The sequence below is a fragment of the Crinia signifera genome, chromosome 3 (genome assembly GCF_055691185.1).
Source record: "Crinia signifera chromosome 3, ASM5569118v1, whole genome shotgun sequence".
Lineage (NCBI taxonomy): Eukaryota > Metazoa > Chordata > Amphibia > Anura > Myobatrachidae > Crinia > Crinia signifera.
Window position 1 is genome coordinate 150,550,196 of NC_139219.1, and position 24,733 is coordinate 150,574,928.

Sequence of the window (24,733 nt, forward strand, 5' to 3'; positions counted from 1 at the left end):
ATAGAGGTACAATGTCAAGCTCTACCTCTAAATAAAAATAACCCTTTTTATACTGAATCTATTTGTCACACAGTTATGTTGATAAGACCCCATCCCTTTATGTTAAGCGGTTTGTATCACATGCAGTAGTTACCCAGAATGCCCCCCTTCATAGCTCACAGACTAAACTTTGAGCTCTGTGTCTGACTATGTTGTAGTGTATGGGCCAGATGTATCAAGCTTCAAAAAGTGATAAAATGGAGAGTGAAAACAGCCAGCCAATCAGCTGCTACCTGACATATTACATCCTGGGTTTGAAAAATGTCAGACAGGAGCTGATTGGCTGGTTGTTTATCACTCATTATTTATCACTTTTTGAAGCTTGATACATCTGGCCCTATGTGAGAAGGGGTGAAACTGTAGGATGGAAAACATTTAATGGTTGTTCAAATGTCAAAATCTTTGGCTTAATAAATGCAGGCCTCTGTTTGGCTCCGAACAAGTGTCTCTTGTTTTAAAAACATACTTGCCGACTTCTTAAAACTACTCTCTGGGAGAAGCCCGGAGAGGAGTGAGAGGGGGGCGGGAAGAGGCTATGTTTTGGGGACGGGGTGAGGCTGATGTCACTAACCCCGCCCCAAGATTGGCAGCTGCAACAATTAGTGGGTCTCTGGATGGTGGGAGGGGCTAAAATGATGCGAAATTACGCTAATCGCATCATTTTAGCCCCGCCCCCTCCCCACGGAGGGTTTTATACCGCGGGAAAGGGGGGAGCTGGGGCTGTAGCAAAACTGCAGGAGACTTGCCCACCTTTCCGGGGGGGCGGGAGGGGGACCTGATTTGCGGGACCCTCCCGGCCATTCCGGGAGGGTAGGCAAGTATGCTTAAAAATTTAAATGTTTTTTTTTATGTTTAACCCTGAGCAACACTTTTTTTTTGTAACACCAGTTGTAGTAATTTGACTTATAATTTGGAGAAGTGTTTTCAGACATATAAATGGACATTGGGATTTTATTGGCAACAATCATCACAATAGTCTTTTTTTTAATAAGGTCTATTAAAATGGACATGGTTAAAATGATAGATTCACGCATAGAAATCCTTGGAAATGTGAGATTACCCCCAGAATTCTGTGAAAACACATTACACTAAGGCAGTGGTTCCCAAACTGTGTGCCTAGGCTCCCTGGGGTGCCTCGGGACACTTGCAGGGGTGCCTTGGATTAGTGGTCTAGAGGCAATTGAAATTATTTATGGTCATTGTAAAAGGCAAAAACATTGCTGGTGGGCTACCAATAATAAAATATGTGGACAAACAGAAGCTAATCCTGTCCTTCACCCATAAATAAACCCATGTATGGCATACAAATCAATTTACAGAATAAGAAACTTTTGGACTAGGGGTGCCGTGAAAAAAATTCTGATGCCCTAGGGTGCCGTGATTTTAAAAAGTTTGGGAACCACTGCACTAAGGTGTAAATTTACTAAAGTGTGAGTTTTTACAAACGAGAGTTTTACCCATAGCAACCAATCAGATTCTACTTGTAATTTAGCTATTAACTTCATTAAGATAATATCTAGAATCTGATTTTTTACCAGAAAGAAATGACTTTTCTCTTAAACCTTTAGTGTATTACACTAAAGGTTTAAGCGAAAAGTAATTTCTTTTTGGTAAAAAAAATCTGATTTTAGATATTATCTTAATGAAGTTGATAGCTAAATTACAAGTAGAATCTGATTGGTTGCTATAAGTAAAACTCTCTTTTGTAAAAACTCACACTTTAGTAAATTTACACCTTAGTGTAATGTGTTTTCACATAATTCAGAGGGTAATCTCATATTTCCCGGGATTTCTATGCGTGAATCTATCATTTCAGTCTCTGATACTATAAATATAGTGCAGTGTCCTCCCACAATTTCTCTGCCATTTGAAAATCTGAGGAAGTGATTTTACTGAAGTTTCCAATGAGCAAAAGGATGAGGGGATAACTGTAGATCTTAAGATAATGATGAAAAAGAATGTGTTGTACTTCAGCATAAAGAAGATGCTATTGATTGTGTTCAAGAAAAGCAGCTACTGGTGGTGCATGTAGACAAAGTATCAGAAAATAAATAAATAAAGGAAGCTCATTGAAGAAGAGGCTGCACTCCAATTTTTCAAAAGGCTATTTTTAGTAGATAAATGCAGATCATAAATAGTACATGGTCAAAAGTCAACGTTTTACATCCACAAAAGCTCTTTCCTCAAGACAACCATGAAACAAATTAGTTTACATGTGTACTATTTATGATCTGCATTTATCTACAAAAAATAGCTTTTTGAAAAATCGGGGTGCCGCCTCTTCTTGGCACCCAATTACAAAATTTTAGGTAGAACCCAAGTGCCGGTCTTCACCGCATGTATATATACATATATATATATATATATATATATATATATATATATACACAGTATATGTGTATATTTATCCGCCGAAACATTGCCATCTGTTTGGCATCAAGTGATACAACAACTACTAGCTTTTGAAGCATTAGCTCCGAGCTGACCTGCTAGTGTATGTGTATATATATATATATATACCAGTGTGGTGGGCGGCACTCAATCAGACTTGGACTCCAACTTGAAGTAAAATAGCCTTTATTTTTCCAACGGCGTTTCGAGGTAACAACCCCCGTTTTCAAGGACAGACACTGAATATACATCTGAATAACATATATATACACAAAATTCCCGCCACCTAAACCCAGAACTGGCGTAGACCCGCCCCACTCACCTGTACTGACAATCACCGCTGGCGTCCGTCACTGCTGTCAACCATCGTGCAGAGGTGCAGCACCGCAATGCTTCCCCACGGAACCTGAATATTGCATAATGGTTCCGGGTACTTCACTGCCCAGTGCACACATCCGGGGTTTCAGACACGTGATGCAATCAAACCAATGGTTGTGTCTCCACAGGGAGCTTGTAGCGTTGCCAGGCAATCTGAAAACTGAAATATACAAACGAAACATCAATACATTTAAAACATTGATCAATATAAAATATATAAAAAACAATGATGGCTGCTGGTGTTCATGCTCATTATCTATCATAAATACATGCTGCGGACAAAAACCTTAAGCATGTGTATATCCTTTACAATGGACCTTATACTAACTGCTGACATTACAATACTTTATAATAATAATAATTGCACTAGCACAGCTGAAGGAATCAATATACCCACAAGGGCACAAAGACAAAATCACATGACCATACAATAAATATAAAGCATGAAAAAAACGTGAAAAAATCACGCAAAAAAATCATGAAAATTCATGCAAAACAGTCATGACCAAATTATAGCCTAAAAGGCACAAGATGAACAAGAATAGACATGCTCATAATTTATACTTGAAATGGAACTAAACCCTCTTCTCAGCGGTGGTAAGAGAAACAACAGCCCATGTCACAAGTAGTTACAGAAAGCACTGCAGACCCAAATTCTCATTCAGGCCATTAGGAGCCACTGTCCCCAAATAATGGATCCAGCGACTTTCTTTCATCAATAGGGCCTTATTCCTGTCACCACCCCTGAGATTGGCTGGGACATGGTCTATTATAATAGATTTCATGCTGGCTACACTGTGTCGCATCTTTAAACAATGTCGGGGGACTGGTTGTTCTGCACTCCCCTGATTTAAAGCAATGTGTATGCCCGACCTATGTGCAGCCATGCGTTCTTTAAAGGTCCGTTGGGTTTTGCCCACATAACTTAAGCCACAAGGGCAAGTTAAAAGATATATAACGTAAGATGAACTGCAAGTCAGTGGGAAATTGATAGGGACCCTTTTTCCTGACTGAGGATGACAGAATGAACCACCTGTGCTCATGGCGCGACACGTAGTGCACCCTAAGCACCGGTAACATCCGTTCCTCCTGGTCAGAAAATGACTACTGGGTTTATTGTCCCAACCTGTGATGTCATATTTCACTACTGAATCTTTAATGTTGCGTCCTCGTGTGAAACTGGGCATAATCCTAGAATTCAACAGTAAAGGGAGATCTGTATCAGAAGATATTATTGGCCAATATCCCTTTACTTGCTTAGTGTTCCTTATAGAATGGGTGGAGTACCGATTCACCCATGGGATGACTTTGTCACCCAATGGTTCTTTGGGTTTGTAACAAAGGAGCTTCTCACGTGGAATCGCCAATGCTTTATCCTTTGCTGCCAGTAACTCACCCACAGGATATCCCCTCTGTTGGAATTTAGTGACTATAGAATTAAGGGTGGGTTCAACCTGTTTGGGATCTGAAGTGATTCTTCTAGCCCTTATCAGCTGGGAATAAGGCAAACCCCTGCGCAATGGAGCTGGATGGTGGCTCTCATTGCGCAAGAGAGTGTTCCTATCTGTTTTCTTGGTGAACAAAGATGTGGTGAAATGTCCATTGTTTACTTCGATAGACACATCCAAAAAATGGACCGATGTTTTATCGATATCATATGTAAACTTCACCACACTTGTTGACATATTGTGCATTTCTATAAGGTCACCAAGACATTCATGTTCTCCACGCCAAACAATCAAAAGATCGTCAATGAAACGTTTATACACTATAACCTCTGATCGCAGGTTGCCATTGATGTAAAACATTTGTTGTTCTATGTGGTGCATAAACACATTTGCATATGCCGGGGCCACAGAGGACCCCATTGCACACCCGGCTATTTGCAAATAAAACCTGCCTTCAAACAAAAAATAGTTTTTGGTCAAAATTAAGTGTAATAAACGCAAAAATACATGTATGGGCGGACCAATGTAATGGGGGTTATTTTCCAAAAATGCACCTACAGCCATAACCCCTGCATCATGAGGGATGCAGGTGTATAGGCTGGTCACATCTGCGGTAGCAATAAATTGGAAATCAACCATGGCTGTACCATCTTCAGCCCCCTGTAACGTTCTTAACAAATCAGTGGTATCCTGCAAATATGATGACATAACCTGAACACATGGATTCAAAAGGCTATCAAGGTACACCGATAAAGGATGGAACAGGGACCCCCTGGCCGAAATGATAGGTCTACCAGGGGGTTTGTTCACATCCTTATGTATTTTCGGAATAGTATAAAACAAAGGTGACCTAGGAAATTCCACAGTCAAAGCTTTACAGATATCACTAGAAATGTGACCATCAAGAACAAACATTGATAGTAACTCTCCCAACTCTTTCTTATACTCATTGGTGGGATCTTGCAACAATCTAGTATAAGTGGAAATATCATCCAGTTGTCTAAGACATTCCAGTCTATACGTCACAGTGTCCTGCACAACAACAGCGCCCCCTTTATCTGCCCCTCTTATCACAATGTCCTTTCTCATAGACAAATCTTTAAGGGCTGCCCTTTGATCAGGGCTCAGATTATCACGGGGCCTATAAGATAAAGGTTGCTCACCTAATTGGTCCATCAGCCGTGAAAAAGTCTTGATGGACGGATTCATCGATATAGGATCAAATTTAGAAGTAGCAGACACCTTTTTTAATTGTGGAGGTATCAAATTTTCCTGGGCGTCAGGTTGTTTAGGAGGTGACTTGAAGCGTCCAAAGTGGTCCTTCAAACGCAAATTTCTTTGTAGCTTATAGGTGTCAACCTTCCACTGAAAGGCATCATATTTGGTGGTAGGGACAAACGCTAAGCCCAAAGCCAGGATATCTTGTTCATCTTTTGTTAAAACGGTGGACGAAAGGTTAAAGACTATTTCTTGCCCTTGTTCGGGGGTCTTTGATGGTATCTGCCTTTTGTTTTGTCCAGCCCTTCGAGTAGCACGCCTTTGCCTTTTGTGATCATGGCTCTTGTAGAAGTGCCTAAAGGGCCTGAACCAGAGGGTAACTGGGAACCAGATGCCTCGCTATCACTCTGTGATGTACTCGAACCCAAATTTAGATGTTGAAAGCGCCTCGGACGGCGTTTAGAAATGGGTCGAGGGTTATCACGCTGTTGTGTCGACGATAGCCAACTGTACACCTGGCGTTGATCGTAATCTTGTTGCACTTTCTTCATTTTGTCACGTTTAAAGGCAACGAGATCCCTTTTGTACTTGTCCATTTCCAATTGGAGTTTAGATAACCAATTGGTATCAGTTTCCTCAGTAAAGACATGTTTATAAGTTTTTTCAAATTCAGCAACCTTCTCCTTATACTCATTTTGCTCCCGCGTAGCCTCTTCAATGACTAAAAGGAGCAAGTCCATGGAACATTTATTTAAGACAGCGCACCACCTTTTACAAAAATTGATACTGTATCTTCCAATCGTGGGCATGTTTTTAATGCGGAAGCCCCGCGGAATCTGTTGTAATCGGTAGTACTCGGAGAGCGTCACACTGTGATACAAGTAATCACACTCCTTCTGTCTCAATTTCAATAATTGCCTGTATAGAACCTCTGGTGACAAATTAGGCAAATCTTCCTCCAACCGCTGCTTAGACAGCACAGACTCAGCCTCAGATTCACTGAAGCAGAGCATGTTACGTACATCCAATTGCATAAACTCCAATGCAGTGTCCATTGCTTGGCTAGCAGCCATTTTAATATGTATATGAATATACGGTGATAAACAAATGTGCACCAGCAGACATCAAATTTTAAAATTGCAGCTCCTTAAGATCTGTGCCAATACAACACCAACTTCAGAGCGTCCCAGTCAGTCCTGAATAATGATGGCAAGGATTAGCCTCAGGGTGCCTTCACAAGAACATACTCCAGGCAACACGGCCACATATGTCCATAAACAGCAATATGGGATCCGGCACTCCCTTCAATAAAGAATAAACGCTGTGGTGCCTTCCAAAACCCTTTGTGGGGGTAACATACCAGTGTGGTGGGCGGCACTCAATCAGACTTGGACTCCAACTTGAAGTAAAATAGCCTTTATTTTTCCAACGGCGTTTCGAGGTAACAACCCCCGTTTTCAAGGACAGACACTGAATATACATCTGAATAACATATATATACACAAAATTCCCGCCACCTAAACCCAGAACTGGCGTAGACCCGCCCCACTCACCTGTACTGACAATCACCGCTGGCGTCCGTCACTGCTGTCAACCATCGTGCAGAGGTGCAGCACCGCAATGCTTCCCCACGGAACCTGAATATTGCATAATGGTTCCGGGTACTTCACTGCCCAGTGCACACATCCGGGGTTTCAGACACGTGATGCAATCAAACCAATGGTTGTGTCTCCACAGGGAGCTTGTAGCGTTGCCAGGCAATCTGAAAACTGAAATATACAAACGAAACATCAATACATTTAAAACATTGATCAATATAAAATATATAAAAAACAATGATGGCTGCTGGTGTTCATGCTCATTGTCTATCATAAATACATGCTGCGGACAAAAACCTTAAGCATGTGTATATCCTTTACAATGGACCTTATACTAACTGCTGACATTACAATACTTTATAATAATAATAATTGCACTAGCACAGCTGAAGGAATCAATATACCCACAAGGGCACAAAGACAAAATCACATGACCATACAATAAATATAAAGCATGAAAAAAACGTGAAAAAATCACGCAAAAAAATCATGAAAATTCATGCAAAACAGTCATGACCAAATTATAGCCTAAAAGGCACAAGATGAACAAGAATAGACATGCTCATAATTTATACTTGAAATGGAACTAAACCCTCTTCTCAGCGGTGGTAAGAGAAACAACAGCCCATGTCACAAGTAGTTACAGAAAGCACTGCAGACCCAAATTCTCATTCAGGCCATTAGGAGCCACTGTCCCCAAATAATGGATCCAGCGACTTTCTTTCATTATAATAGACCATGTCCCAGCCAATCTCAGGGGTGGTGACAGGAATAAGGCCCTATTGATGAAAGAAAGTCGCTGGATCCATTATTTGGGGACAGTGGCTCCTAATGGCCTGAATGAGAATTTGGGTCTGCAGTGCTTTCTGTAACTACTTGTGACATGGGCTGTTGTTTCTCTTACCACCGCTGAGAAGAGGGTTTAGTTCCATTTCAAGTATAAATTATGAGCATGTCTATTCTTGTTCATCTTGTGCCTTTTAGGCTATAATTTGGTCATGACTGTTTTGCATGAATTTTCATGATTTTTTTGCGTGATTTTTTCACGTTTTTTTCATGCTTTATATTTATTGTATGGTCATGTGATTTTGTCTTTGTGCCCTTGTGGGTATATTGATTCCTTCAGCTGTGCTAGTGCAATTATTATTATTATAAAGTATTGTAATGTCAGCAGTTAGTATAAGGTCCATTGTAAAGGATATACACATGCTTAAGGTTTTTGTCCGCAGCATGTATTTATGATAGATAATGAGCATGAACACCAGCAGCCATCATTGTTTTTTATATATTTTATATTGATCAATGTTTTAAATGTATTGATGTTTCGTTTGTATATTTCAGTTTTCAGATTGCCTGGCAACGCTACAAGCTCCCTGTGGAGACACAACCATTGGTTTGATTGCATCACGTGTCTGAAACCCCGGATGTGTGCACTGGGCAGTGAAGTACCCGGAACCATTATGCAATATTCAGGTTCCGTGGGGAAGCATTGCGGTGCTGCACCTCTGCACGATGGTTGACAGCAGTGACGGACGCCAGCGGTGATTGTCAGTACAGGTGAGTGGGGCGGGTCTACGCCAGTTCTGGGTTTAGGTGGCGGGAATTTTGTGTATATATATGTTATTCAGATGTATATTCAGTGTCTGTCCTTGAAAACGGGGGTTGTTACCTCGAAACGCCGTTGGAAAAATAAAGGCTATTTTACTTCAAGTTGGAGTCCAAGTCTGATTGAGTGCCGCCCACCACACTGGTATGTTACCCCCACAAAGGGTTTTGGAAGGCACCACAGCGTTTATTCTTTATTGAAGGGAGTGCCGGATCCCATATTGCTGTTTATGGACATATGTGGCCGTGTTGCCTGGAGTATGTTCTTGTGAAGGCACCCTGAGGCTAATCCTTGCCATCATTATTCAGGACTGACTGGGACGCTCTGAAGTTGGTGTTGTATTGGCACAGATCTTAAGGAGCTGCAATTTTAAAATTTGATGTCTGCTGGTGCACATTTGTTTATCACCGTATATTCATATACATATTAAAATGGCTGCTAGCCAAGCAATGGACACTGCATTGGAGTTTATGCAATTGGATGTACGTAACATGCTCTGCTTCAGTGAATCTGAGGCTGAGTCTGTGCTGTCTAAGCAGCGGTTGGAGGAAGATTTGCCTAATTTGTCACCAGAGGTTCTATACAGGCAATTATTGAAATTGAGACAGAAGGAGTGTGATTACTTGTATCACAGTGTGACGCTCTCCGAGTACTACCGATTACAACAGATTCCGCGGGGCTTCCGCATTAAAAACATGCCCACGATTGGAAGATACAGTATCAATTTTTGTAAAAGGTGGTGCGCTGTCTTAAATAAATGTTCCATGGACTTGCTCCTTTTAGTCATTGAAGAGGCTACGCGGGAGCAAAATGAGTATAAGGAGAAGGTTGCTGAATTTGAAAAAACTTATAAACATGTCTTTACTGAGGAAACTGATACCAATTGGTTATCTAAACTCCAATTGGAAATGGACAAGTACAAAAGGGATCTCGTTGCCTTTAAACGTGACAAAATGAAGAAAGTGCAACAAGATTACGATCAACGCCAGGTGTACAGTTGGCTATCGTCGACACAACAGCGTGATAACCCTCGACCCATTTCTAAACGCCGTCCGAGGCGCTTTCAACATCTAAATTTGGGTTCGAGTACATCACAGAGTGATAGCGAGGCATCTGGTTCCCAGTTACCCTCTGGTTCAGGCCCTTTAGGCACTTCTACAAGAGCCATGATCACAAAAGGCAAAGGCGTGCTACTCGAAGGGCTGGACAAAACAAAAGGCAGATACCATCAAAGACCCCCGAACAAGGGCAAGAAATAGTCTTTAACCTTTCGTCCACCGTTTTAACAAAAGATGAACAAGATATCCTGGCTTTGGGCTTAGCGTTTGTCCCTACCACCAAATATGATGCCTTTCAGTGGAAGGTTGACACCTATAAGCTACAAAGAAATTTGCGTTTGAAGGACCACTTTGGACGCTTCAAGTCACCTCCTAAACAACCTGACGCCCAGGAAAATTTGATACCTCCACAATTAAAAAAGGTGTCTGCTACTTCTAAATTTGATCCTATATCGATGAATCCGTCCATCAAGACTTTTTCACGGCTGATGGACCAATTAGGTGAGCAACCTTTATCTTATAGGCCCCGTGATAATCTGAGCCCTGATCAAAGGGCAGCCCTTAAAGATTTGTCTATGAGAAAGGACATTGTGATAAGAGGGGCAGATAAAGGGGGCGCTGTTGTTGTGCAGGACACTGTGACGTATAGACTGGAATGTCTTAGACAACTGGATGATATTTCCACTTATACTAGATTGTTGCAAGATCCCACCAATGAGTATAAGAAAGAGTTGGGAGAGTTACTATCAATGTTTGTTCTTGATGGTCACATTTCTAGTGATATCTGTAAAGCTTTGACTGTGGAATTTCCTAGGTCACCTTTGTTTTATACTATTCCGAAAATACATAAGGATGTGAACAAACCCCCTGGTAGACCTATCATTTCGGCCAGGGGGTCCCTGTTCCATCCTTTATCGGTGTACCTTGATAGCCTTTTGAATCCATGTGTTCAGGTTATGTCATCATATTTGCAGGATACCACTGATTTGTTAAGAACGTTACAGGGGGCTGAAGATGGTACAGCCATGGTTGATTTCCAATGTATTGCTACCGCAGATGTGACCAGCCTATACACCTGCATCCCTCATGATGCAGGGGTTATGGCTGTAGGTGCATTTTTGGAAAATAACCCCCATTACATTGGTCCGCCCATACATGTATTTTTGCGTTTATTACACTTAATTTTGACCAAAAACTATTTTTTGTTTGAAGGCAGGTTTTATTTGCAAATAGCCGGGTGTGCAATGGGGTCCTCTGTGGCCCCGGCATATGCAAATGTGTTTATGCACCACATAGAACAACAAATGTTTTACATCAATGGCAACCTGCGATCAGAGGTTATAGTGTATAAACGTTTCATTGACGATCTTTTGATTGTTTGGCGTGGAGAACATGAATGTCTTGGTGACCTTATAGAAATGCACAATATGTCAACAAGTGTGGTGAAGTTTACATATGATATCGATAAAACATCGGTCCATTTTTTGGATGTGTCTATCGAAGTAAACAATGGACATTTCACCACATCTTTGTTCACCAAGAAAACAGATAGGAACACTCTCTTGCGCAATGAGAGCCACCATCCAGCTCCATTGCGCAGGGGTTTGCCTTATTCCCAGCTGATAAGGGCTAGAAGAATCACTTCAGATCCCAAACAGGTTGAACCCACCCTTAATTCTATAGTCACTAAATTCCAACAGAGGGGATATCCTGTGGGTGAGTTACTGGCAGCAAAGGATAAAGCATTGGCGATTCCACGTGAGAAGCTCCTTTGTTACAAACCCAAAGAACCATTGGGTGACAAAGTCATCCCATGGGTGAATCGGTACTCCACCCATTCTATAAGGAACACTAAGCAAGTAAAGGGATATTGGCCAATAATATCTTCTGATACAGATCTCCCTTTACTGTTGAATTCTAGGATTATGCCCAGTTTCACACGAGGACGCAACATTAAAGATTCAGTAGTGAAATATGACATCACAGGTTGGGACAATAAACCCAGTAGTCATTTTCTGACCAGGAGGAACGGATGTTACCGGTGCTTAGGGTGCACTACGTGTCGCGCCATGAGCACAGGTGGTTCATTCTGTCATCCTCAGTCAGGAAAAAGGGTCCCTATCAATTTCCCACTGACTTGCAGTTCATCTTACGTTATATATCTTTTAACTTGCCCTTGTGGCTTAAGTTATGTGGGCAAAACCCAACGGACCTTTAAAGAACGCATGGCTGCACATAGGTCGGGCATACACATTGCTTTAAATCAGGGGAGTGCAGAACAACCAGTCCCCCGACATTGTTTAAAGATGCGACACAGTGTAGCCAGCATGAAATCTATTATAATAGACCATGTCCCAGCCAATCTCAGGGGTGGTGACAGGAATAAGGCCCTATTGATGAAAGAAAGTCGCTGGATCCATTATTTGGGGACAGTGGCTCCTAATGGCCTGAATGAGAATTTGGGTCTGCAGTGCTTTCTGTAACTACTTGTGACATGGGCTGTTGTTTCTCTTACCACCGCTGAGAAGAGGGTTTAGTTCCATTTCAAGTATAAATTATGAGCATGTCTATTCTTGTTCATCTTGTGCCTTTTAGGCTATAATTTGGTCATGACTGTTTTGCATGAATTTTCATGATTTTTTTGCGTGATTTTTTCACGTTTTTTTCATGCTTTATATTTATTGTATGGTCATGTGATTTTGTCTTTGTGCCCTTGTGGGTATATTGATTCCTTCAGCTGTGCTAGTGCAATTATTATTATTATAAAGTATTGTAATGTCAGCAGTTAGTATAAGGTCCATTGTAAAGGATATACACATGCTTAAGGTTTTTGTCCGCAGCATGTATTTATGATAGATAATGAGCATGAACACCAGCAGCCATCATTGTTTTTTATATATTTTATATTGATCAATGTTTTAAATGTATTGATGTTTCGTTTGTATATTTCAGTTTTCAGATTGCCTGGCAACGCTACAAGCTCCCTGTGGAGACACAACCATTGGTTTGATTGCATCACGTGTCTGAAACCCCGGATGTGTGCACTGGGCAGTGAAGTACCCGGAACCATTATGCAATATTCAGGTTCCGTGGGGAAGCATTGCGGTGCTGCACCTCTGCACGATGGTTGACAGCAGTGACGGACGCCAGCGGTGATTGTCAGTACAGGTGAGTGGGGCGGGTCTACGCCAGTTCTGGGTTTAGGTGGCGGGAATTTTGTGTATATATATGTTATTCAGATGTATATTCAGTGTCTGTCCTTGAAAACGGGGGTTGTTACCTCGAAACGCCGTTGGAAAAATAAAGGCTATTTTACTTCAAGTTGGAGTCCAAGTCTGATTGAGTGCCGCCCACCACACTGGTATGTTACCCCCACAAAGGGTTTTGGAAGGCACCACAGCGTTTATTCTTTATTGAAGGGAGTGCCGGATCCCATATTGCTATATATATATATATATATATATATACACACACACACACACACACACACACACACAAAGTACACAAAAAGTTAACACATGCACACATAACACAAACACACACACACACACATATTATAGCACCCGCACAAGGAGACAGCAATGCTAATACTGCTAATCACTGTGCTGCCTTGTCATCCTGTACCATAAAAGCTACTGTATACATGTTTCAAGGCAAAAATAGTAAGAATATATACAAAGAAAACAATCACCTGTCTTTGCAAAGCCTGATCCATCAAAATATGTTCCTTTTTGTGGATTAGCAAAGCATTTACCAACATTGAAGCTAGAAGTGGGTTTATTAAAATCTGTATTTCCTTCTACCATTCTAAAATTCCTGATGCAGCCATCAATACTATGTAGAACCTGCAAAATAGGAAAATTATTCATTACCTAATACTATTCTATTACATATTGATTAATTACACAATATAAGTAAATTGCTTTTATTTAAGCAAGAATAAGAATGCATTTTCAGGTGCACCAAAATGTATAAATGGATTAGATGGAAGCTCCAATCCCTGCTGCTCCCAATAAGTATTCTGGAATAATTCGGATAATGGATGCACGGATACAGGATACTCAACCTGTATATATATATATGGTATAGAAACTTATTTGTTTGGATATGGTTCTATTCGTCAGTAAGTTAAGAAGTTGTATTTATATTGCGCACTTTCTCCAAAAGGATTCCGGCAATTAAACTACACACCCAGACACAGCTTCAAATTTACCGCAATTTCAACAGTGATGCGTGGTAAGAACTACAGTATGTTCTAAAAGAATCATATCCAAACAAATGTGTTTCTATACCTTTCACGGATGCCTGTTATCAGTGAACCTTTGGTACTTCTCAACCTTTTGGTGTCAACCTATTGACTGTTGAAGTATCATCCGTATACCATGATCCCCTATCGTTTATTGTACTTATTACATATTATGCATTTTATTTTTATTCATTCGTATACTCGCAGCCTAGCAAACAGGTAAGCGCTGCCCAGGTCAATGCCCTCCCCCCCCCCCCCCCGCAGCTGAATCCCCTCGCAAGCAGGTGAGTGAACTTGTATGCCATTGCCAACACATCCCCTTGCATGCAGCCGAATGGGACAGAAACCAATCTAATGACTTGTCTCCCCTTTAGTAATAAAAGTCAGAGTAAACTGACTTTTATTTCCGTTGCAGAACGGTAAATACAGGGCGGGCGCTGAAGTCATGTGACATCAGCCGTCCGCCCTGAGCAGGCAACGCAGTGCCTGCCTTACCAGGGAAAGTTCAGCGTTTTTATGAGCATTCCCCTGCTCCAGCTCCCTGTCTTCAATGACTTGAGGAAGCCAAAACACACTTTATATTACAGGAATCCACAGAGGAAAACGTCACATCAATTTTCATTTAATTAAATGCATTTGTTGAAATCTCTTGCTGTAAATAGGTGAAAAGAGGTAGGTAGTGATAATTTAAATCAAAACAGAAATAAAGTATTTTTTTTCCTAGCGCTATTTGCTAATGGTACTGTAGGATTCTGTTAAATGCACCACCACCCACATTTCCCCTCCACATCCAGTATTTCTCCCACACATTCTTCATAAAGTATAGTGAATTTAGTTATTGTTTTGACAACACATAACATCGCTTGCAATCACTAGATAAATTAAATGATGCAAACGTGTATAGTTTTTATGCACAGTATTTAGAAATAACAAGCTGTCCTAAATCGAGAAAACTGTGATATTACCATACATAGAGACAAACTCACAACAGAAGACACTTAAATATATATATATTTTTTTCTCTAAAGTAAAAGTCTGTAAAATAGTTGACTTCTAGTTTAATTATGCATGTTCTCCCTTTTTACATGTAAAAAAAAATCATACAAATATTTATACCAAATACAAAAAAATATATATATATATATATATATATATATATATAAGTTGCGTGTAGGGAACGCACACCACTCCTCAAGTAATTCTGAGTGCCAGGTCGTAATTAGATACAGACTTGTTTACACATGCAGCAAACGTGTATTCACTGCATATAGAAGGACCAGCACCTCAAGCAAATAAATGCAAAAATGATTTAATGTGTAAGATCATAATACTCATCACATGGGTAGACAGCAGCTCTTAGACATCCACATCTTGTAAGTGGCAGCAGCACAGTAAAAGTCCACACCATGGGCAGTGTCCTGACGGACCGTTTCGGCGAACATACGCCTTTCTCAAAGGATAGCCACCAAATGCATGTATAATGATCACTTAAATACAGGTGGAATGTGCCACACTTACCAATAGCCAGGGTCCGCTCCACGCCAGATCACTGCCGCGTTCCCGCCATGTCTGCGCCGTATCCCTCAGCCGCGTCATCGTCCTTCTCCCAGGAACCAAAGAACCGGAAGTGGAACTGAAAACGCTGGCCGGGGACCCGGGGAGCAGCATAAGCGGGCGCACAAGCAGGATATCAGTAGCGAGGCGTCCCTGTTGCTATGGTAGCGCGGCGTTCCCATTCATTAAGATTCACCAAACCAACATAACACCAAAACTACTATATAATTAAATGCTTATGCAGCATTCAACACCACAATATCAAAAAATACCAAACATAAAGAATAATACAGTGTAACATGAGGTATGTAGGACCGAGACCACGTATCACACTAGGGACGGGAATAACAATCCCCAAACAAAATAAACCGCATAATCACCATATAGGTGTGCAGTGATATAACTATCAAATAAGTCCTAAAATTGTGGTCAATGTTCAAACATCTCTCATGATAAAACTATAATAAATGGGTCATAGGAAGACACATAAGCACAACAAGAAAAACAGAAAATACAGAAAATAACTTAGAACAAAGTATAGGTCATAGGTCAAAATAGACCATATATGCCCAATCAGGTGCACCCATTTCTAGGACTAGATAAATATAGACATATTAATTTCTTCATTGAGTCCCTGAGGGGCCAAGGATTGAAGATTATAAATCCATTGACTCTCGCGTTGGAGCAGTCGTTTGTGTCGATCACCCCCTCTTCTCAGTGGGGGTATGTGATCAATAGGCATAAACTTAAATTCGTTCATTTTGTGTCCACAAAAGGCAAAATGTCTGGCAACCGGGGGGGTAGTATTGTCCACCTTTAGCAATGCCTTCTTGACTGAAGATCGGTGGACTCCTATTCTCTCCTTCAGAGAGCGGACCGTCTTGCCCACATAGATCTTCTGACACGGGCAGATGACCAAATACACCACATACTTGGTGTCACAGTCCATGCGATGTTTGATAATAAATTTTTGGCCCGTCTGTGCATGCTGCCAGCTGCTGCCTGTGATGATATATCCACAGTTGACGCATCCTGAGCATTTAAAAGAGCCTTTTCTCGTACTCAACCATGTGCTTGGTTTATCGACTCTTGGACTAATGTCCGAATAGATTACGTGTTGTCGAATGCTCTGACTCCTCTTATAACAGAACATAGGAGGTTTTCTGCACATATCTCCTATCAGAGGATCTGTCTGAAGGATGTGCCAGTGTTGCATTATAGCAGCCCTGAGTTTACCAGACATAATAGAATAAGTGTTCGAGAACATCATTCTCTCCTCTTTGGTCTTATTCTTAGTTGCCATATTAAGAAGCTCCCCGCGGTCAAGTGCAAGACATCTCCTTCTAGCACCATCAACCTCCTTGGCATCGTAGCCTCTCTTAATAAAGCAGTTACTCATCTCTCTAAGGGTGCCATCGAGATCTTCCGGTCGGGAGGTAATCCGTACCGCCCTGAGAAGTTGAGCATATGGTAATCCGGCTTTTAGAGGTTGGGGGTGGAAACTGGATGCCAGGAGCAAACTATTCCTGTCCGTGGGTTTTTTAAAAAGCTTAGTGACGAATTGGCCATCAATCACAGACACAGAGACATCCAAAAAATCAATTGAATCACAACTCGCTGTATGGGTGAACCTGATTGAGCCAGGGAGAGAGTTAAGCTGCATGACAAATCTCTCCAGGAGTTCCACCCCACCGGTCCAAATAAAAAACAAATCATCAATGTACCGTACGTACATTGAAATAAATTTTGAAAAATTAATATCTGACATAATGTGTTTATTTTCGAAATCATACATAAACAGGTTCGCATACGATGGGGCCATGTTGGACCCCATCGCAGTCCCCTTAAGCTGCAAATAAAAATTATTGTCGAAAAGAAAATAATTTTTATGCAAAATGACTTCAATTAACAAAATCAAAAATTCAATTGCCGGACCGGTGTAGTGTGTACTCGAGCAGATGGTTCGCCTAATTGCAGCCACTCCCTCCTCATGACCTATGTTGGTATACAGGCTGGTGACATCCATGGTCACCAGCATACTGTTGGGTGGTGGCCTGTCAAGTTCTGAAAGCTTCTTTAAGAAATGAGTGGTATCCCGTAACCAGAACGGGGTATTCTGTACCACTGCCTGAAGATGGAAATCCACAAATTGTGAGATGGGCTGGCATAAGGACCCTATGGAGGAGATGATGGGTCTCCCGGGTGGTGAGGTCATGGATTTATGGATTTTGGGTAAAACATAGATGAGGGGAATTCGAGGATACTCCTGCATCAAAAACTCAGAAGTCCCCTCATCTATCCACCCATTGGATAATCCCAGGCCAATAATGGAATCAATTTCGGTTTTATATCTTGAGGTGGGGTCAAAACACAGCTTTTTGTAGCAGGTGGCATCCATTAACTGCCTTTGGATTTCCTCCACATATTTATCACGATCCAACACCACTATCCCCCCGCCTTTATCAGCGGGGCGGATAATGATTGCCTTGTTATCACGTAATGATCTCAAGGCCATCGTCTGTTCACGTGAGAGGTTGGATCTCTGAATGTGGGATTTTTTAAATTCAGGTAATACATCCCTGCGGACAACCCGCATGAAGGTATCAATGGATGCATTGTTACAAGGGGGATCAAAATATCCCTGGCTGACAGGCCAACCTATACGTAGAAACTGGAGAGGGGGATTTGGCAATAGGAGGAGAGATGAGGTAGAATGATAAAGGCGGGGGGATAGTGGTGTTGGATCGTGATAAATATGTGGAGGAAATCCAAAGGCAGTTAATGGATGCCACCTGCTACAAAAAGCTGTGTTTTGACCCCACCTCAAGATATAAAACCGAAATTGATTCCATTATTGGCCTGGGATTATCCAATGGGTGGATAGATGAGGGGACTTCTGAGTTTTTGATGCAGGAATTCCCCTCATCTATGTTTTACCCAAAATCCATAAATCCATGACCTCACCACCCGGGAGACCCATCATCTCCTCCATAGGGTCCTTATGCCAGCCCATCTCACAATTTGTGGATTTCCATCTTCAGGCAGTGGTACAGAATACCCCGTTCTGGTTACGGGATACCACTCATTTCTTAAAGAAGCTTTCAGAACTTGACAGGCCACCACCCAACAGTATGCTGGTGACCATGGATGTCACCAGCCTGTATACCAACATAGGTCATGAGGAGGGAGTGGCTGCAATTAGGCGAACCATCTGCTCGAGTACACACTACACCGGTCCGGCAATTGAATTTTTGATTTTGTTAATTGAAGTCATTTTGCATAAAAATTATTTTCTTTTCGACAATAATTTTTATTTGCAGCTTAAGGGGACTGCGATGGGGTCCAACATGGCCCCATCGTATGCGAACCTGTTTATGTATGATTTCGAAAATAAACACATTATGTCAGATATTAATTTTTCAAAATGTATTTCAATGTACGTACGGTACATTGATGATTTGTTTTTTATTTGGACCGGTGGGGTGGAACTCCTGGAGAGATTTGTCATGCAGCTTAACTCTCTCCCTGGCTCAATCAGGTTCACCCATACAGCGAGTTGTGATTCAATTGATTTTTTGGATGTCTCTGTGTCTGTGATTGATGGCCAATTCGTCACTAAGCTTTTTAAAAAACCCACGGACAGGAATAGTTTGCTCCTGGCATCCAGTTTCCACCCCCAACCTCTAAAAGCCGGATTACCATATGCTCAACTTCTCAGGGCGGTACGGATTACCTCCCGACCGGAAGATCTCGATGGCACCCTTAGAGAGATGAGTAACTGCTTTATTAAGAGAGGCTACGATGCCAAGGAGGTTGATGGTGCTAGAAGGAGATGTCTTGCACTTGACCGCGGGGAGCTTCTTAATATGGCAACTAAGAATAAGACCAAAGAGGAGAGAATGATGTTCTCGAACACTTATTCTATTATGTCTGGTAAACTCAGGGCTGCTATAATGCAACACTGGCACATCCTTCAGACAGATCCTCTGATAGGAGATATGTGCAGAAAACCTCCTATGTTCTGTTATAAGAGGAGTCAGAGCATTCGACAACACGTAATCTATTCGGACATTAGTCCAAGAGTCGATAAACCAAGCACATGGTTGAGTACGAGAAAAGGCTCTTTTAAATGCTCAGGATGCGTCAACTGTGGATATATCATCACAGGCAGCAGCTGGCAGCATGCACAGACGGGCCAAAAATGTATTATCAAACATCGCATGGACTGTGACACCAAGTATGTGGTGTATTTGGTCATCTGCCCGTGTCAGAAGATCTATGTGGGCAAGACGGTCCGCTCTCTGAAGGAGAGAATAGGAGTCCACCGATCTTCAGTCAAGAAGGCATTGCTAAAGGTGGACAATACTACCCCCCCGGTTGCCAGACATTTTGCCTTTTGTGGACACAAAATGAACGAATTTAAGTTTATGCCTATTGATCACATACCCCCACTGAGAAGAGGGGGTGATCGACACAAACGACTGCTCCAACGCGAGAGTCAATGGATTTATAATCTTCAATCCTTGGCCCCTCAGGGACTCAATGAAGAAATTAATATGTCTATATTTATCTAGTCCTAGAAATGGGTGCACCTGATTGGGCATATATGGTCTATTTTGACCTATGACCTATACTTTGTTCTAAGTTATTTTCTGTATTTTCTGTTTTTCTTGTTGTGCTTATGTGTCTTCCTATGACCCATTTATTATAGTTTTATCATGAGAGATGTTTGAACATTGACCACAATGTTAGGACTTATTTGATAGTTATATCACTGCACACCTATATGGTGATTATGCGGTTTATTTTGTTTGGGGATTGTTATTCCCGTCCCTAGTGTGATACGTGGTCTCGGTCCTACATACCTCATGTTACACTGTATTATTCTTTATGTTTGGTATTTTTTGATATTGTGGTGTTGAATGCTGCATAAGCATTTAATTATATAGTAGTTTTGGTGTTATGTTGGTTTGGTGAATCTTAATGAATGGGAACGCCGCGCTACCATAGCAACAGGGACGCCTCGCTACTGATATCCTGCTTGTGCGCCCGCTTATGCTGCTTCCCGGGTCCCCGGCCAGCGTTTTCAGTTCCACTTCCGGTTCTTTGGTTCCTGGGAGAAGGACGATGACGCGGCTGAGGGATACGGCGCAGACATGGCGGGAACGCGGCAGTGATCTGGCGTGGAGCGGACCCTGGCTATTGGTAAGTGTGGCACATTCCACCTGTATTTAAGTGATCATTATACATGCATTTGGTGGCTATCCTTTGAGAAAGGCGTATGTTCGCCGAAACGGTCCGTCAGGACACTGCCCATGGTGTGGACTTTTACTGTGCTGCTGCCACTTACAAGATGTGGATGTCTAAGAGCTGCTGTCTACCCATGTGATGAGTATTATGATCTTACACATTAAATCATTTTTGCATTTATTTGCTTGAGGTGCTGGTCCTTCCATATGCAGTGAATACACGTTTGCTGCATGTGTAAACAAGTCTGTATATATATATATATATATATATATATATATACGTAGCAGTAATAGGCGGCACTCACGGATTTTTCGGTGAAAAAAATGCAAGTTTATTGCATATTCAGAGATCCGACATGTTTCGAGCCACCTGGCTCGTCCTCAGGGATCCCTGAGGACGGGCCAGGTGGCTCGAAACATGTCGGATCTCTGAATATGCAATAAACTTGCATTTTTTTCACCGAAAAATCCGTGAGTGCCGCCTATTACTGCTACGTATATGTGGGCTGAGAAGTCTAGTCAGGAAGGCACCGGGTAAGAAATTTATTGGAAGCGACTTGGGGAGTGCCGGTTCTTTGGATTCTATATATATATATATATATATATATATATATATATATATATATATATATAGAGAGAGAGAGAGAGAGAGAGAGGGAGAGAGAGAGAGAGAGAGAGGTAGAGGTGTAGGCCTGGGACTCCTCCAGCAACATAAGTAACCCAGGTGCCTTCCGGAACAGGAGAGTACAGATCGGTGGAGAGAAATCAGCGGCACTCTGGGAATTTTTTGAAAAAAGTATATTTCAGCAAAAAATAGCTTCCAACGTTTCGGGGTATATGACACCCCTTTGTCAAGGTTATTGTGCAATAATAAACAAGTTCATGTGCTTACCGCTGTTGTCTCTCCACTGATCTATATATATATATATATATATATATATATATATATATATATATATATATATATATTAAAAAGTGTTGTTGTCACAGTTTATAAGGTAATAAAATAGCCTGACCTCAATGCACAATGAATCACAGAGGAAATAGAAATCGGACAACAATCTTACCGGGCCAATCCTTTTGGTAGTATAATTAATAGGCAATCCGCCAACATACAACATGCCCACCACATCCAGAATGTCTGCTTTCTTTGGACTGTTTGTGCTGTTTGCAATTCCATCAACAAATAGATATCCTGTCTGCTTTGTTCTGAATATATTTATCTTGGAGAAAAACAAGCTCAATATTAACAGACAGCAAACCTTTACATAGTGATTAAAAATAAATACCTTTACCATAGAAAATTTTTTTAAGCTATATTGAACTTGTATTTTTATGAAACTTACTGGAAATCATTCCACAGGTCACAATTTTAACTATTTGTTTAGCCTTATTTTTGGCATTGATTTCACCTAAGCAACTGTTCATTTAGAGGCAGATTTTTGTAATTTAATGTGAAACATGTAGCAAATCATAGCCTTATATTCTCCGTTGCCTGATTGGTTTACAATTTCAGACTTTTCTTTTAAAGCAGAACATTTCTAAAGACTGTATAAGGACTTTGCACATAGACCTGATTAAGTTTTTGTAAGGGGGTCAGACTGGGGTAGATTGGGATTGAAAACCAGCCTGGGATATTTCTGGAAGCTGCCCTCATGGTGGCGGGGTCTGTTAAGGGGTGGAGTCTGTTTAAGGGGGAAGGATCCTCCTCATTGGGCCTGATTCTGAGTTGGACACAGTTGTAGTTATCCTTGGGTCTTTTCCTGAGTTGTGTGACTTTATGCTAATTCCAGTACAATTCCATTCCCATTAGTGGATTGGTAAAGTTGCCCTAGAAAAGATTCCAGAAAGTGGTCCCCTTAGATGCCTATGTTGCCAGCCTGAAACCCTCTACCCCCAAACACATCCACGCCGCCAATTTGTCAATATCTACCCCTGACACACACACACACACCAACAGTTTATAACACTCTACATTCACCTGGCGACAGGTGGCCCCACGGTCGCACCAGCACACTGGGGACTTTCCCTGTAATTGACAATCCATCAAGATACTTTCTTACTCTTACTGTACATTTTATTTTTTTACAAATTCCGGAAGTTAGCGTGTAACCAATAGATCAAGGCATATGGACAATGAAACTTACATAATACAAATAAGCTCGCCAGTTTGTTAACCCAACTACACATACAGGTGTGTCCTTGCATGGAGCAATAAAGTGTCACAAGCGATAATTGTAAAGAACACTTTTTAAATGCTAGACATCTTAAATGGGCATCACAGATGGTGTAATGCTTAGCATTACTGCCTCACAGCGCTGTGGTGATGAGTTCAATACCCACCATGGCCCTAACTGTGTGGAGTTTGTATATTCTCCCTGTGTTTGCGTGGGTTTACTCCGGGTACTCAGGTTTCCTCCCACAATCCAAAAATACACTGGTAGGTCAATTGGCTTCCAACCAAAATTAACCCTAGAATGTTTGTGTGCACCTGTACATGTTGTAGGGAATATAGAGTGTAAGCTCCACTGGGGCAGGGACTGATGTGAATGTTCAATTATACTCTGTAAAGCGCTGCGTAATATGTATGCTCTATACAAGAAACTGTAAATAAATAAATAAATAATGAGGTATCATAAAGAAAACAGAAGAATACAGTACAAACCGACTCAAGTAGACCACTCTTAACAAAATACTTTTTTGTACAATTAAGGTCTAATTAGTTTGTTTTATATTAATGGTGCCACATATACAGTATAATAGCAGCATAATTTGACATATAAGTACAATGCATTGTATACTGCACAGCTAGGACAAATATACAGCAATATATTGGCAGACACGTTGGACTAGATCAAGGGAGGTAGGGCTAACTCACTATATTGTAGGTGAAGCAGTGTTCCGGATATGAGAGGTAAGTAAGTTCTGCACAAAAGAGGATGCACATAGTAAGGACAAGCATGCAATATATATTTAGCTGAAGGGGTCTTCTAGACCAAAAGTACAGGTGGCTTAAAAAGTATAGAGAAATAGTAAGAGGATCTTGCCCAGAGATGTAACTACTGTACTCTGTAGAGTGGATGCATCGGTTATGAAAGCTACAGATGCTTACAGGTATTACCTACCCATTAATTTAGATTTTTTAAGAACTATTTGTACACTGCCATTGGGGTTATTCAATTGTGCGTGTGGTTTAGGATTTCCATAGGAATGCATGCTCTACATTTTTATGGTAAACAATAAAAAAATGTTTGCAGGGTTTTCAGAGCTAATAAGTAAATGTCATGTGAAAATAAAAATAAATAAAGATATTCTGTCTGACAGTCTCCATAGCTCCTAGTAGTCTTCCTTCCATCCATAATGGGAGTCTGGGGGCTACTGGGAGTTTGGGGGCTTCTAGGATGTGCATGGGCTGCTTGGAGATGTAGTTCTCTGTGGATATGGGGATAAACTTTCACTGGGGATCACACCCACACACATACACTATTGGGGTTATTTTTGTTTTTTTGCAACCCTTATGCATCCGCATGGGGGAGTGATCACCGGATGTCAGCAGCCCTCCCACTTCCTCTCAAGGTTGCACGCATATCTGGTTCCTCCAACTCTGTGAATGGATGTTTATGTTAAACATCCACATGCAGCCAGCATGGGCAAACCCATGCTGGGAGTGGGAGGGCAGGTGGCCCAGCATTTGGGCCACTCCCCGCCCCGGGCAGGGTTTGGTGGACTCGCAAGGCTTGCGAGTCAACCAGAATAACTCCCTATATACCCATTGCTGCTTCCGAACATCTATATCCCCAATGCTGGATGCAGAATGCACCACTGTGGAAGGTGAGTAATTGCTCACTAATTGAGCAATTTGGAAACGTCCAATTGCATAATGAGTGATCAGGAGAATGCTGCCGGTGTGCCAGAGCAAGTCCCAGTGATTTTTTTCTAGAATAACGA

General features: G+C 41.5%; 1 protein-coding gene across 1 annotated transcript in view; it reads right to left on the reverse strand.

Annotated features, from left to right (window-relative positions):
• Positions 1 to 24,733, reverse strand: part of LAMA2 (laminin subunit alpha 2) — a 727,667-nt gene that overhangs the window by 18,543 nt on the left and 684,391 nt on the right. Inside the window, exons 60-61 of the mRNA XM_083176751.1 lie at positions 21,853 to 22,008; positions 13,428 to 13,581 (exon numbers count right to left, since the gene is read on the reverse strand). Coding sequence (XP_083032877.1) covers positions 13,428 to 13,581; positions 21,853 to 22,008 — 310 coding nt within the window. The remainder of the gene's footprint in view (positions 1 to 13,427; positions 13,582 to 21,852; positions 22,009 to 24,733) is intronic.